The sequence below is a fragment of the Protobothrops mucrosquamatus genome, unplaced genomic scaffold (genome assembly GCF_001527695.2).
Source record: "Protobothrops mucrosquamatus isolate PMUCROS unplaced genomic scaffold, P.Mucros_1.0 scaffold_131, whole genome shotgun sequence".
Taxonomy (NCBI): Eukaryota; Metazoa; Chordata; class Lepidosauria; order Squamata; family Viperidae; genus Protobothrops; species Protobothrops mucrosquamatus.
The window spans coordinates 281,401-296,394 of NW_015386207.1; the positions used below are offsets into that span (position 1 = coordinate 281,401).

The 14,994-nt window shown below is 39.3% G+C and overlaps 1 protein-coding gene across 1 annotated transcript in view; it reads left to right on the top strand.

Annotated features, from left to right (window-relative positions):
* Nucleotides 1-3,989, top strand: part of LOC107289103 (pulmonary surfactant-associated protein A-like) — a 9,523-nt gene extending 5,534 nt beyond the window's left edge. Inside the window, exons 3-5 of the mRNA XM_015817797.1 lie at nucleotides 979-1,059; nucleotides 1,842-1,919; nucleotides 3,546-3,989. Coding sequence (XP_015673283.1) covers nucleotides 979-1,059; nucleotides 1,842-1,919; nucleotides 3,546-3,922 — 536 coding nt within the window. The 3' untranslated portion in view covers nucleotides 3,923-3,989. The remainder of the gene's footprint in view (nucleotides 1-978; nucleotides 1,060-1,841; nucleotides 1,920-3,545) is intronic.
* Nucleotides 3,990-14,994: the final 11,005 nt, after the last annotated feature.

A 14,994-nucleotide genomic window follows, 5' to 3' on the forward strand; every position in this document is an offset into this window, starting at 1 on the left:
AGAGTCCTTGACTACATGGAGATGCTTGCCTTCTGCAATCCCAAGATCGTTATTGGTTTTGCTCCATAATCTGCCTTTACCTTCTCAACGTGTAGCTGTGGACTTCAAGTTCACACAAAGTATTAGTACCGCTTTATAAAACCCTAGTGAGACCACACCTGAAATACTGCAACCAGTTTTAGTCACCGTAGTACAAAAAGATATTGAGACCTTGTAAAAAGTTCAGAGAAGATCCAACTAAGATGATCCAAGGCCTGGAGACTAAAACATATGAAGAATGGCTGCAGGACTTGGGTTTGGCTAGTCTAAAGTAAAGAAGAAATAGGGGCAACATGATAGCAGTATTCCAGTATTTGAGGGGCTGCCACAAAGAAGAGGGGGTCAAACTATTCTCCAAAGCACCAGAGGGCAGGACAAGAAACAATGGTTGGAAACTGACCAAAGAGAGAAGCAACCTGGAATTAAGGAGAAACTTCCTAACAGTGAGGACAATTAACCAGTGGAACAGCTTGCCTCCAGAAATTGTGGACAGTCCATCACTGGAGGTTTTTAAGAAGAGACTGGAGAGTCACTTGTCTGAGATGGTATAGGTTCTCCTGCTTCAGCAGGGGGCTGGACTGGAAGACCTCCAAGGTCCCTTCAAGCTCCTATTCTATTCTATTCTATTCTATTCTATTCTATTCTATTCTATTCTACTCTATTCTATTCTTTACTGGTGGGGAATGGCTATTTTTGGATTGGAAGCTTCCCAGACTTGGTTAAAAGATAGAAATGTTTTATATCAATAAATAAAATAAAAGAAGGTTTATAGATATTGTGAACCCAATTTTTGAGGGTTTGGGTAATTAAAGATACATTTCTGTTTCTACAACAGAGCAATGAACTGATCAGCCACAAATCCAATGCTTTCCATATCCAAAATTTGAAATAAGTGCTCAAGAATGTTACACAATTACATCTCTGTTTTCCTTTGAACAGGTCCCCGAGGCGCACCTGGACCAAGTGGACCTCCTGGCTTTCCAGGACCAAGGGGTATCAGTGGTCCTCCTGGTCCACCAGGTGATTGAATGTCATCCTTTTTTGAGTGTTTTAGAGGCTCCCAGACCTAAGCAGATATGCTTGTCTCAACGTCTGGCTTGGCCCAATCCAGAATCCCAAACAAAAACAATGACAACCCTCTTCTTCCCTTCTTAAAAATCTCTTTGATTCCTATATTACCTGATGAAACATTCTGAACCACCTCCTGGCGCATTCAAAAGCTTGCACACGCGATTTTGCAAGACTACTTCAACCTAATAGAGGTCATGCCTTCTGAAGGAATTTAGAAGTTCCCCCAATTTTTGTAAACTGTTTTCATCTAGATGGTAATTAGTGTCACTAAATTCAACCAGCTTCTAGGTATTTTCTTAAATGAAAAGGAGATGAAGCTTTCCTTGTGTGTCTGTTGTGTTGCCTAGGTAGCTGGACATTACATATTAATTTGGCAATCAAGCTCTCCAGCTCTATTGTCCCAAGGAAATCCAGCATTTATATAACTCTGAGAAATGTCTCACCTTCTCACAGGGCAGATGCAACTTAAAACATATTACAGTCTTACAGGCTAACAAAACAAAACCCATTTGTTTCGGGTGAAAGACTAAAGAAATACTCTAGGCCTATAAATCAATCAATTAATCATTCTGTTATCTAATCTATCAGGCTATTGCTAATTTGTACTTCAATGCACCATTCAAGGAAAGTAACGTCCCAACTCATGTCACAGGATCATATAGTCAAGTAAGAGTAGTAATAACTTCAACTGAACCGTGGGACAATGAAAATCCATTATTTTTCATTCAAAGGTCTGCCTGCCAGTCTAGATCCTAAGCTACAAAACGACATCAAAGAACTCCAACGTAGAATCGCCCAAATGGAAAGAGGTATGTTTTTAATGGCTTCCCTTTCTCTTTTTCAGATTAAAAGTGGGTGAGTAGTTTTTATTCTTATTCCCTTGCGTCATCAAGAAAGCTGAACGAGAACAAAGCTATTCAGAAGACTATGCCATATTATAACCGTTAATGCCTATCTGGATATTATTGAAAGTGATGATCCAGGAAAATTCAATTTCTGGAATGGGGACTCTTTTTTAAAAAAAATTACCAACTGATAAAGAACGTGATAACCTCAAGTTAGATTGTCCCTCTATTTTTAAGAGTGTATTCTATCCAGCATATCATTCAGAGGACTTCATAACGTTCACTGATTTGGGCTCTCTTTGAGCCCAATTCATTTCACAGGGCTGTTATTTTTATAGGGTAAATAAGAGGAGGAAGCCTTGCTGGATATATTCATCACCTTGAGTTATTTGTTAAAAAAAAAAAATAATAAAGGCAGGATATACATAAATAAATAAATAAAAAAATGCTTGTTGACCAGCTTAAGTTAAAAACAGCAACAAAATAGTAAAAAAAAAAAAGAAATTTAAAAAGTACATTGTTGCCCCAGGATAATAATTCATCAATCCACTTCTCAAAAAGGGCTCGCACCACACCTTGTCCCAAAGCCCAAAGCCTCCTCTGTGTGTGTGTGTGTGTGTGTGTATGTGTGTGTTATGGGTGTTCAATGGAAGAGACTACAATTAGTCTTTCAGATGTGACTATAATGGAGTCTGCCCATTTTAATCGCTGGTCGCATTCGTTGTTAGGTGGAATGTAATACTAGTAACACACACACACACACACATCATGCTTGCTTTCCCCTATGAAATGGAAAAAGGAATGTACAGGTCATTAAGTGGAGCCTAGGGAGCATTCTGGGTGGAGGACTCTGCTGGAGGCCTGGCACAGGCCCAGCCTCACCAGCCCTGCCCCTCCCATCCTCCCCCATCTTCTAGGGATGCCCCATGCTCCACTTCCCATGGACTTGGGTTCCCATGGGTCTTTTCCCGCTCCAGCCTTAGCACTGATTCCTACCTGGTCAAACACCTGGTCAAACACCTTCCTCCTCTTCATTTACCTTTTGAAGAAGTCCATCTGCATGCTGGGATTCCCAAAGCGGAAGCCATTTTGTCTTGTCCACAAAATGGCAGCCATTTCCTTTTGCTGTCTTAAAAAAGCTCTGCATGGTGCTGCAGAAACTTTTGGCCGTGTTCAGAGGCTTCTTCAGCACCACGGAGACCTCTCCAAGGCAGCAAAATGCAGAGGCTTTTTTTTTTGTCTGTCAGCCTCCATTTTATCCCATCCCTGTCCCACAAAATGGCGGCCACATTTCGATGGCTGCAACAATTAATCCCCTGATTAATTGCTCTAACGATCAGGCAATTTCTCCTTAGTTCTAGCTTGATTCACTCCTTGGATTAGTTTCCATCCATTGCTTCTTGTCCTGCCTTCAGGTGTTTTGGAGAATAGCTTGACTCCCTCTACTTTGTGGCCACCCCTCAGATCCTGGAACGCTGCTATCATGTCCCCCCTGGTCTTCCTTTTCATTAAACTGGACATTCCCAATTCCAGCAACCGTTCCTTATATGTTTTGAAGGATCTAAGCAAGGCTTCCAAATTTCTTGACAGCTTTGACCTTGGAAGGAAAGATCGTCATTGCTGGAGATAAGCTGTTTGCCTCTACTGGAAAGGCATATGTCTTTGAGATAGCAGAATTCACTTGCCAAGAAGCCCAGGGCGCCATTGCTGCACCAAGAAATCTGAAGGAGAACAAAGCTATTCAGAAGATTGTGCAATTTTATAACAGTTCTGCCTATCTGGGTATTATTGAAAGTGATGTGCCAGGGACATTCCATTTCCAGAATGGGGATCCTTTGGATTTTACCAACTGGTACGAGAATGAACCTTCCGGTCCAGGAATTGAAAAATGTGTGGAAATGTCCAGCGATGGCACTTGGAATGACAAATTGTGCAACAATAAGCGCCTTGTGATCTGTCAGTTTTAAAACCCAACCCCAAGGCAACCATTGAATGTTCCTTAAAACATAACTTGATGTGATTTTTCTGTCAAAAAAAATCAATAAAAATCCTAGCATTTTCTTTGCTTTCGTTTGATCTCCTGTGCTCAAAAGACAAATCTATTCTGAAAGGATTGCATGTTCGTAAACAGAAAATCTAAGAATAGAATAGAATAGAATAGAATAGAATAGAATAGAATAGAATAGAATAGAATAGAATAGAATAGAATAGAATACAGAAGACAGAAGACAATAGAATAAAAAATAGAATAGAATAGAATAGAATAGAATAGAATAGAATAGAATAGAATAGAATAGAATAGAATAGAAGACAGAAGACAGAAGACAATAGAATAGAAAATAGAATAGAATAGAATAGAATAGAATAGAATAGAAGACAGAAGACAGAAGACAATAGAATAGAAAATAGAATAGAATAGAATAGAATAGAATAGAATAGAATAGAATAGAATAGAATAGAATAGAATAGAATAGAATACAGAATACAGAATACAGAATACAGAATACAGAAAAGAAGAGAGAATAGATCAGAACAAAACAGAACAGAACAGAACATTCACAGCTTCTGGAGGCAACTGGTTCCACTGACTAATTGTTCTAACTTCAGGATGCGGGTTAAAATGTCATAAGGACCATGAAAATAAATTAAGGAAAAAATAGACTTTGTGGTCACTGTCATCTCCAAAAGGGAAAATAATATCCAGCTAGGATAGAGATGTGGGGTTTTTCTTGGAGTCCCCGGCTTACAACAATTCATTTAATGACTGTTTCAAGTTACAACAGCACTGGGAAAAAAAAGTGCCTTATGTCCGTTTTTCACACTTACAAGCACAGCAGCATCCCCATCATCACGTGATCAAAATTCAGGCGCTTGGCGACGGACTCCCATTGATGACGGTCGCAGATGCAGTTAAAAGTGGTCACCATCCCTCTTTTACCTGCTATTATTTCTTGGAAACCAGAAACTAAATCACTGCGGAATCCAAAGTTTAGCTAATTCTATGCCTCTCTTCCTTTCCCTTTCTACCTTTTCTGAAAACTAAATTGGAGCCAAGCCCACAGGGTGGCATTAATCACCACAGGAATTATTTTTTACAACGCCCAAACCATTTGCATGACCAATAGGCTTTAGGGTACAAACGCTTCATTTGTCTTTCTTGTCAAACTCTGTGTGATGGAACAGCCACACTTCCGGGGTGTTGTCGTTACTACCTTTGGAGGAGGAACAAGGGTGGAACCAGCCTGAAATATTCATGATAAAGTCTGGGGGGGGGAAGGAGGGAGGACTGTGTCACTTTAAGATCCAGGTGGGAGGTGGCACAGTTTAAGCACTCGAGTTACCTGTTAGTATTGTTGTGAATGCTATTTCCTCCGATCGTTGGTTTTTGAGTGACCACAGGACTTGTTTAGATTTTTATGGCTTTACTACACATCCTTCAAAATTGGGAAAAGTTTTGTTCCTGCTGAAGAGCCTGAATGAAAACAGAAAAAAAGCACCTTTGGAGTAGTTGCAGACGTTTTTCTTCCAAAAGGTGAAACAGGAAGGCAGAAGGTAAGCAGCTGCTTCTCCTACTCTTACCTGTTGTTTGAGCAGCTTTTTAAGCATGGATATGGGAACTAATCATCCTCTTTTTTCAAATGTCCTGCTTAGAAGAAACAGGTGGTCCTTCCTCAAAATGAAAAACGAGAAGACCTTTCTTAAGGTTGCTGAAGAGATATATTTAGTAAGTCAGATTTTTGGGTGGGGTGAAGGAAAAAAATCCCTTTCCATCCTCAAATTTCTGTATTTAGCTACAGCTGTTAAAAGAAGGGGAGCGTTGAAGGTTTATTTAAAGGTTATTTACATGATCGGAAAAGAAACTGGAGCTGATTTGTTCAAATGGAGTATTTCAACTCATCTTGAATACTGGTCGCCAATAGCTAATATCTAATGGAGTGTTAAAGAACCAGATTGGTGACACGGTTAAGGCATCAGTCTAGAAACTGGGAGATGGTGAACTCTAGTCTCACCTTGAGCAGGAATCCAAATGGATGACTTCTCTCTCAGACCTAGAAAGAAGGTAGAGACTCAGATAATACAGAATACAATAGAATATAGAATAGAATATAGAGTAGAGTAGAGTAGAGTAGAGTAGAGTAGAGTAGAGTAGAGTAGAGTAGAGTAGAGTAACAGAGTTGGAAGGGACCTTATAGGTCATCTAGTCCAACCCCCTGGCCAAGCAGGAGACCCTACACCATTTCTGACAGACGGCAGTCCAGTCTCTTCTTCAAAGCTTCCAGTGATGAAGCTCCCACAACATCTGAAGGCAACTTCAGTTCCATTGGTTGATTGTTCTCACTGCCAGAAAATTCCTCCTTATTACTTTCCTTGATCAGTTTCCATCTGTTGTTCCTTGTCTGGCCTTCAGGTGCTTTGGAAAATAGGTTGACCCCCCTCCTCTCTGTGGCAGCCCCTCAAATATTGGAAGACTGCTATCGTGTCTCCCCTGGTCCTTCTCTTCACCGGACTAGCCATGCCCAGTTCCTGCAACCGTTCTTCGTATATTTGAGCCTCCAGTCCCCTAATCGTCTTTGTTGCTCTTCTCTGCTAACCATTTCTGAAAAACCTTGCCAAGAAAACCACAGGGAATCAAAGGGAGGATAATAACGTAGTGAGGATACTCAATTATCTAAACAAATGTACTATACATTTGGAATGATTCGGAACTTTTCAATAAAAATAATTATCCCCTGGGAAAAAAGAAGAGAAAGGTTTTTTCCCCTTGGCATCTGATCACCCTAATTATGCATGAACAATGCTTTCTTTTTAAAATGAGCCAGCAAGGGCCCCACCACCAAAATTATCTTGCCACTGGCCACTCTGTTGAAACAGGTGAAATGTGTATTTATCTGTTCTAGAATAGCACAGGCATTCAAATGCAGCATTGCAAAATGTTTAATTTAGATACTATTCCTGGAGCGACCTTGGGTTTAAGGGCTGTGAGATAGGAGCTAGCTATTTATCTCCTGGGGGAAAATGTCTCTGTGTCAGAAACACTGCAGGTTGCCCTCTCCTTGCTTGCGTGTCTGCTCCACCAGCCATACACTGGCATAAAAGCACTTCTGTGCAGAGTGGTTACAAGATTGGAAGAGTTTTGTACACTTTAAATGTGCCGTTATGATAACGCCAGTCAGTTTTGCTTGTATGGAGGAATTAGTAAAAAGCAAAATATTTAGAACCGTTCAGTGCAGGGAAGAATAGTGGGATAATAAGATAAGATAAGATAACTTTTATTGTCACCTTTTTCTGTGAACACACTGGCACACATTTAAAAAAATGAAAATTTGATGCCCACTCTCAAAAGAATATATATATATCCATTCACATATATGCACACACATGTACTGTACATATGCTATACACACACACATATAGACAGATAGACAGACAGAAGGACAGACAGACAGACAGATAGATAGAAATATGGATAGATGATATAGATGATAGACAGACAGACAAACAGACAGACAGACGATGGACAGACAGATAGATAGATAGAAAGATAGATATATGATAGATATATGATAGATATATAGAAATATAGATAGATGATAGATAGATAGATAGATAGATAGATAGATAGATAGATAGATAGATAGATAGATAGATAGATAGATAACTACATGTATATATATACAGTATATATATATATATATATATATATATATATATATATATATATATATATATATATACTGTATATATATACATGTAGTTATCTACATGTATATATGTAGATAACTACATGTATATATGTACATGTACATGTATATATATATATATATATATATATGTATGTATGTATGTATGTATGTATGTTTGTTTGTTTGTTTGTTTGTTTGTTTGTTTTCTGAGGTTTTCGCGGGTGTTTGTATGTAGGTCTTTGGTTATTCGGGTTTTCTCCCGCATAACCAAAGACCTACATATATATAGGCCATTTTGAATACATAGCAAAAAACAGAGTCTTGAGAGTTAACAAGGTTGAGCCATAGGGGTAAAACCTCTTATAGAATCTGGTTGTTTTGCTTCGGGTACCATGAAGCCTCCTGCCAGAAGGTAACAAAGAAAACCAGTCATGGAGAGGATGTGGAGTGCCCCAGACAATCAGTCAGACCCTAGTCAAACAGTGCTTATATGCCCTGTCCTGGATAGAAGGAAGTGAACTCCCAATAATCTTTTTTGCTGTCCTCACCACTCTCTGCACAGCCTTCCTATCCAAAACAGTAATACTTCTGAACCACACAGTAATACAATACAGCCAGATGCTTTCAAACAACAGTGGGATAATAATTTTCATGTTTCCAAAGCTCACTACCAATAGATGCCACCATATCGTTCACTACACTACCTAAAGTGTCAGTGAATCACACAAAATCTGATCTGAACCCTTTATCTGGTTCAACCTTGCAACTTTATTCAATCCAGGATTCACTTCAATTCACTTCATCATCGTTTCATTCTTCCAATTCACTTTGGGGTGAAAAAAGTTGTCTATGGCTGACTGGCAATCATCCAAATTACCTAATTGATCTGAGGCATCAGATCTGATTACATGATTCAAATCTATGCTGCCAATTTGATCTCCGCCTTTTACACTTAAGACGTGTAGCTGAAAAATGAACCTTGCAGAAGAGCCCATATTGACTATTTATTTTTATTTATTAAATTTCTATGCTGCCCATCTCCTCCTACTAGGTGACTTTACCCTTGTGAGTCATTTTCACTTTTTTTACAACCTTTGATCGTTGTCATAACTTTCTTTATTTCTTAAATCCCTCTACAAAAAATAGATTGCCATTAATTGTTGAAAAAAAATTAAGAACTTCCTAAGTACATGGCAACCTCATAGATAGAACAAAGAAGACTGGTTAGAAGATATTATAGACAGGATCACAAACAAATGGAGGTTAGATAGGATAACAGAAGCTACAGTTCCCATCACCCGGTTCAATCAGCTGTCAACCTTCTGTATTGCTTAGACACAGAATCTGGATTTTGCCTTTTCTTCCACAACCATCTGCAAAAGAAAGTCAATAAATAAAGAGGGAAGGGGAAACAGGTGATGAAAAGCCCAAATGTGAAACACCAACGTGCACACAAAAGCACTTTCATTGTAAGCACAGCTGGTTACACAGACCCATTTCCCTCTTGTTTGTTTTGCTTGATAAAATATAGCTCATTCGGTCAGCCTTTGTGTTTGCGGTCCTCTTTGCTCTTTTTCTTTTGCAAATTCAGTACACAGAGGAGGAAACGGAGGGTGAATAATGCTTTATATAATTCAAGTCCAGCGTGAAGAAAACCAAGACCTCTAAATGTTGGTAGAACTTCCAAGTTCTATCAGCTTAGGCTTCGGGACTTCAGGTAGCTGAGAAGGACAGCCTCACACAGTCTGGAGGATCCTTGTTCCTCTTATAGTAGGTGACCACTGCAAGTCAATGGCTTATTTCTTGATTTATTTATGGGACCTGAGCTCCGTCTTACATTTTCTCCAGGATCTCCAGATAGCATTTGGAGCCGTGTGAGGTTGTTGTGGCCCAAAGTAATCGGAGAACTTCCAATGATAAGAGAGGACTTTGATGGTGAGTCTTCCCTAATCTTAGGCCAACCTTTTTAGCAGGAGAACCGATTGGATCCTGATGTATGTGTCCATGCCTTGTCTTAAATATGACAATTTAAAGAAATATGAACATTCAACCCAAAAAAAGATGTAAAATAGTACACCTGTGGAATTTAGGACCGTATAAACTGCCAGTTTTCCCATCAGGGATGTCTTATCACCTGGTAATATTTTATTTCTATGGCCCAAAGTCTCCCTCCCATATTTGCACAAATCAAGTCGCCATTACAGACATATCACCATCCCCCTCTTTTTTTAAAAAAAAATCAGGGGTATCTTCAATATATTACTTTGTTTTTATTTTGCTCTTCCTCTAGACCAGGGGTGTCAAACTCAATTTCATTGAGGGCCGCATCGGCATTGCGGTTGCCCTCGGGGGGCCGGGTGAGTGTGGCCAGGGTGGGTGCGGCCTACTGGGTGGGCGTGGATGGAGTGGGTGTGGCCTATTGGGTGGGCATGGCCAACTCTATATCGTTCGCGTCAAGGGTGCCTGTGGGGGCCTGGGCAGGAGTGGGACAGATCTGAGGGTCTCCGGCAGAAGGGGGTGGGACCAGGGCAAGTGCCAAAGCATGGTCCATTTCTTCATCCCTCACAAAGGGTGACACCTCCCCAGCATGCACCCAGGGGGCGGGGTCGACGCGGCAGGGGCTGGTTCCTCGCTGTTTCCAGACGGCCTTGTGGAGCTAAGACTGAACGGGTTTCAGCATAGATGGCCACCACAAAATTGTACATTGGCTCCCGGCCAGCCTGGGCCAGGGCCAAGGCAGCGGGGGCCGTTCCCTCACTGTTTCCAGGATGGCTTCGCGGGCCACATGAAACCACTTCGCGGGCCGCATCCGGCCCCCGGGCCTTGTGTTTGACATGTCTGCTCTAGGACCTGAAGGATACTACCCTCTTTGTCTGTTTTTCTTTTTTTTTCTTTTTCACTCTTCTTTAGAGCAAAGACAGTACTGATGCCCCATAGAAAATGTTGGTTAAGCTTCAGGAGCCCTGCTTGAAGTGTCATTCAAGTGACGTCAGATGTAGACAAAATTATATTATTTTCCATCTCTTTCTTTTATAAGTCTCTTTGGATTTTTATGCAGAGCTTGGCCAACTCGCTTTGTGTCATTTCATATTATTCCGGTTTACAGGGCACAATCTAGAAGAGGCTGTGTGCTGGTTTTTCTCCTTATTTATTCAGAATAAGGTCGGACACAAAGAAATATGCTTTGTAACTACAATAATCGATAATAAACCACGTTCTGCTAACCACTTTGCAGGGCAAACCAGCATCCATTATCTCTCATTGGAATTGCCTGGCAGCCACATTTGCTAAAATACCTTATTTGGTTTCGAAGGTATATCCCTAAGTCTGTGTTTGAGAATGAATCAGCTATGCGTCAAAGATCATCGGTAATGTTATCGGTTCCAAAATTCGGCATTTTCAAAGGTTACACTTCTTCAGAACTGACTCAGATGGAAATTTCCCTGACTTCAATAGGCTAACCAAATGCTACATTACATTCAAATATGTGTAATGAAACTCCAAACAGGTTTATTTCTGGAAGTCTTCCTGTATATGTCAAACAATCTTTTTATGATACCCATTGATTCCCTCTCTCTCTCTCTCTCTCTCTCTCTCTCCCTCTCTCCCTCTCTCCCTCTCTATCTATCTATCTATCTATCTATCTATCTATCTATCTATCTATCTATCTATCTATCTATCTATCTATCTATCATCTATTTGTTGCTCTGTCTGGGTCTGTCTGTCTGTCTATCTATCTATCTCTGTCTGTCTCTCTATCTGTCTATCTATCTCCTTTCTTTCTTTCTTTCTTTCTTTCTTTCTTTCAATCATCTATCAACTATCTCCTTTTTTCTTTCTTTCTTTCTTTCTCTTTCTTTCTTTCTTTCTTTCTTTCATCTCTCATCTCTCTCTCTCTTTCCCTGACTTCAGTAGGCTAACCAAATGCTACATTCAAATATGTGTAATGAAACTCCAAACAGGTTTATTTCTGGAAGTTTACCTGTATATGTCAAACCATCTTTTTATGATACCCATTGATTCCTTCTCTCTCTCTCTCTCTCTCTCTCTCTCTCTCTCTCTCTCTCTCTCAACAACACCTTCATGATCCTGACAAATTTCTGTTACTTTAGAATTTACTTTAGAATTCAGTTTAGAATCGAGGGGAATACATTTGGAAGTTCTACGTACAGATCTGTTTCTATGGGATGTCTTTGCCTCAAAATTAAAAAAAAAAAAAAAGCCATTTGGGAGAGGATGCCACTCTCCACCTCTTGTTTGACAGATAAGGATTATACCTCCTGGAATTATGGAAGGATAAACTAATTATGATCCTGCTATCATAATAAAGTGTTTTATAAATTTTAATAAGAAAATTAACAAGATAGTTGTTTGTTCTGGAAAAGAAAAGATATCTCTCTTTAATCGCCATCTATCACTATTATCTGTCTGTGTCTGTCTGTCTGTCTGCCTATCTATCTATCTATCTATCTATCCTCCATGTATCTCTATCACTATCTATCTATCTATCTATCTATCTATCTATCTATCTATCTATCTATCTACCTACCTACCTACCTACCTACCTACCTACCTATCTATCTATCCTCCATCTATCTCTATCACTATCACTATCATCTATCCATCTATCCATCTATCTATCTATCTATCTATCTATCTATCTATCTATCTATCTATCTATCTATCTATCATCTCTCTCTTCTCTGTCTGTCTCTCTCTCTCTCTCATCTATTTATCTGTCTATCATCCATCCATCCACCCCTTATCTCATTCTCTCTCTTATTATCTATCTATCTATCTATCTATCTATCTATCTATCTATCTATCTATCTATCTATCTATCTATCTATCTATCTATCTATCTATCTATCTATCTATCTATCCATTAGAAGGAAAATGACCAGCAAGGTTGTGACAAAAATTCCAGAAATAGCTCAAGTTCTTTAAAGTTTAAGAAATGGTTAAAATCACAGGTTGACTGGACATCCTTGACTTTTTTTAGAGAACCAGTTTATCAAGATTATTCTTTTCTTTTTCTTTCTTGCCGCTTGAAGTGAGGAGAAACTTTTCTTTCCGCCTAGCACGTCAGCCACAAGACGTTACATAGATTCTGTTCTTTTCTAATAACACGGAGGACGTTTTGAAAATGGTCTCCCTTTGTGTTCCTCAGATCAATTCTGCTGAAATATTGAATTAATAAAGGTTGTAGGTTGGTGGGTGGTAGAGTTGCCTGTCGCGCATTTCGGTTTGTGGGAAATGAGGGATATTTTACAGGTACTAAAAGTGATTTGTGACCATTTGTCATACAATTGTTGCAGTATCCCCATGATCATATCATCAAAATTCAAATGCTTGGCAACTGACTCATATTTAGAATAGAATAGAATAGAATAGAATAGAATAGAATAGAATAGAATAGAATAGAATAGAATAGAATTCTATTCTATTCTATTCTATTCTATTCTATTCTATTCTATTCTATTCTATTCTAATTTCTCCAACAGGATCATTTTCGCCTTGCAGTCTTTTGAGACATGTCCTACTAATTCTCCTCAAACATGATCCTGTCTTGAAGTCTTCAGCCTATTTCCTACCTGAGCGAAAGAGAAACAAACATTTCCAGAAACTCTTTGGCTTCTGGGGAAAACAAGCAAACAAAAAACAAACCAACAATTGCTTTCCTCCAAAATAGAAGGTAGTGCTACAGTGAAATTGTAAAGATGATGTACTTGAAGAGTGTTAACCTAGCGGCTTCAATCTCACGATGAATGGAAGAATATGATGGTCGCAAAATTCAGGTCCTGGAAAAACTCAAGTCACAACGTGAAGATCTCCCAGGATAAAGAGATGCGACAGAGCTGAAGTTTATAGCATGAAAGGCAACTCTGCTTGGTTGGCAACAATCCAAAGCTACTCGTGCTGGACATGTTGCTGTAGTATTATTTGCATTGACGCTCCAGGCGATGAAGGACCTTCTCAGGAACAGCCTTGCTCAGTTGGTTCTTGACACTAACTCAAAAGGTCAACTCAAACAGGAAGGAAGGGGAAGATCCCACGGGCATTATGTGTCCCAGGTTACAGGAAATGTGAAATGCACACACTCAGGGTTGATAGGCTACTTAACAAAAGTGTGTCTTCTTCTTCTTCTTCTTCTTCTTCTTCTTCTTCTTCTTCTTCTTCTTCTTCTTCTTCTTCTTCTTCTTCTTCTTCTTCTTCTTCTTCTTCTTCTTCTTCTTCTTCTTCTTCTTCTTCTTCTTCTTCTTCTTCTTCTTCTTCTTCTTCTTCTTCTTCTTCTTCTTCTTCTTCTTCTTCTTCTTCTTCTTCTTCNTTCTTCCTCCTCCCCCTCCTATAACTTCTCTCAGACTACCCTATAACCTGATTTTCTATCTTCTTTATCATTCTTGAATTATTACAGAAAAATCAGTCCTTGTTAATAATGATCCTTCTTGATAAAATAATCCCTAGCCTGTGTTTTATTTATTATTCTTTTCTTCCCCTCCCAACTTTTGAATATCAAGAAAGAATTCACTTCCCAGGTTCCTCCATTAGTTTTGGTTGTTCTCTTCTAAATTGCACCTCTTCTTTGATTAGACACTCCAAATGGAGAGATTGAAGCATGATGAGCTATCTCATGAGGGAATGAGCGCTAAGCCTTATTTACTTGGGTTTTGTGATTATTTTGCTTTCTCTGTGTTACCTGTAACAGAGAATGGGGAAAGACAAATTAAATAAATTGCCTAAGTGCTAGAGAACAGTCTTGGCAGCATGCCTCGTTCTTTAAATTGATGAATATATGGACTAATTAGCAGCAACAACAAAAAAAATCATGACATTTAAATAAAGACCCTTTCACACACAAGCGCTGTGCAGACCAAGATTAAAGCGGTGGTCTGTGTCCACACCTGCTGTGAAATTGTGGGTCTTGAGAGGGGGTGCTGATTAATTACCAGCTCGGCAGTGTTTCTTCTAAAGCTGGAGGGCAGGTTGTTTAAGGTCTCACTCCACTTCTCAGCAATTAAGATTCAGAATAACAGAGTTGGAAGGGACCTTGGAGGTCTTCTAGTCTAACCCCCTGCTCATTCAGGAAACCTTGTAACATTTCAGGCAAACGGTTGTCCAATCTCTTCTTCAGATTCTTCCTACTTCCCATTGGCCTGGCGCCTTCCTTCCATTTTCCACTCTCTCTGAGGACCAATAGATAGATAGATAGATAGATAGATAGATAGATAGATAGATAGATAGATAGATAGATAGATAGATAGATAGATAGATAGATAGATAGATAGATAGATAGATAGATAGATAGATAGATAGATAGATAGATAGATAGATAGATAGATAGATAGATAGATAGA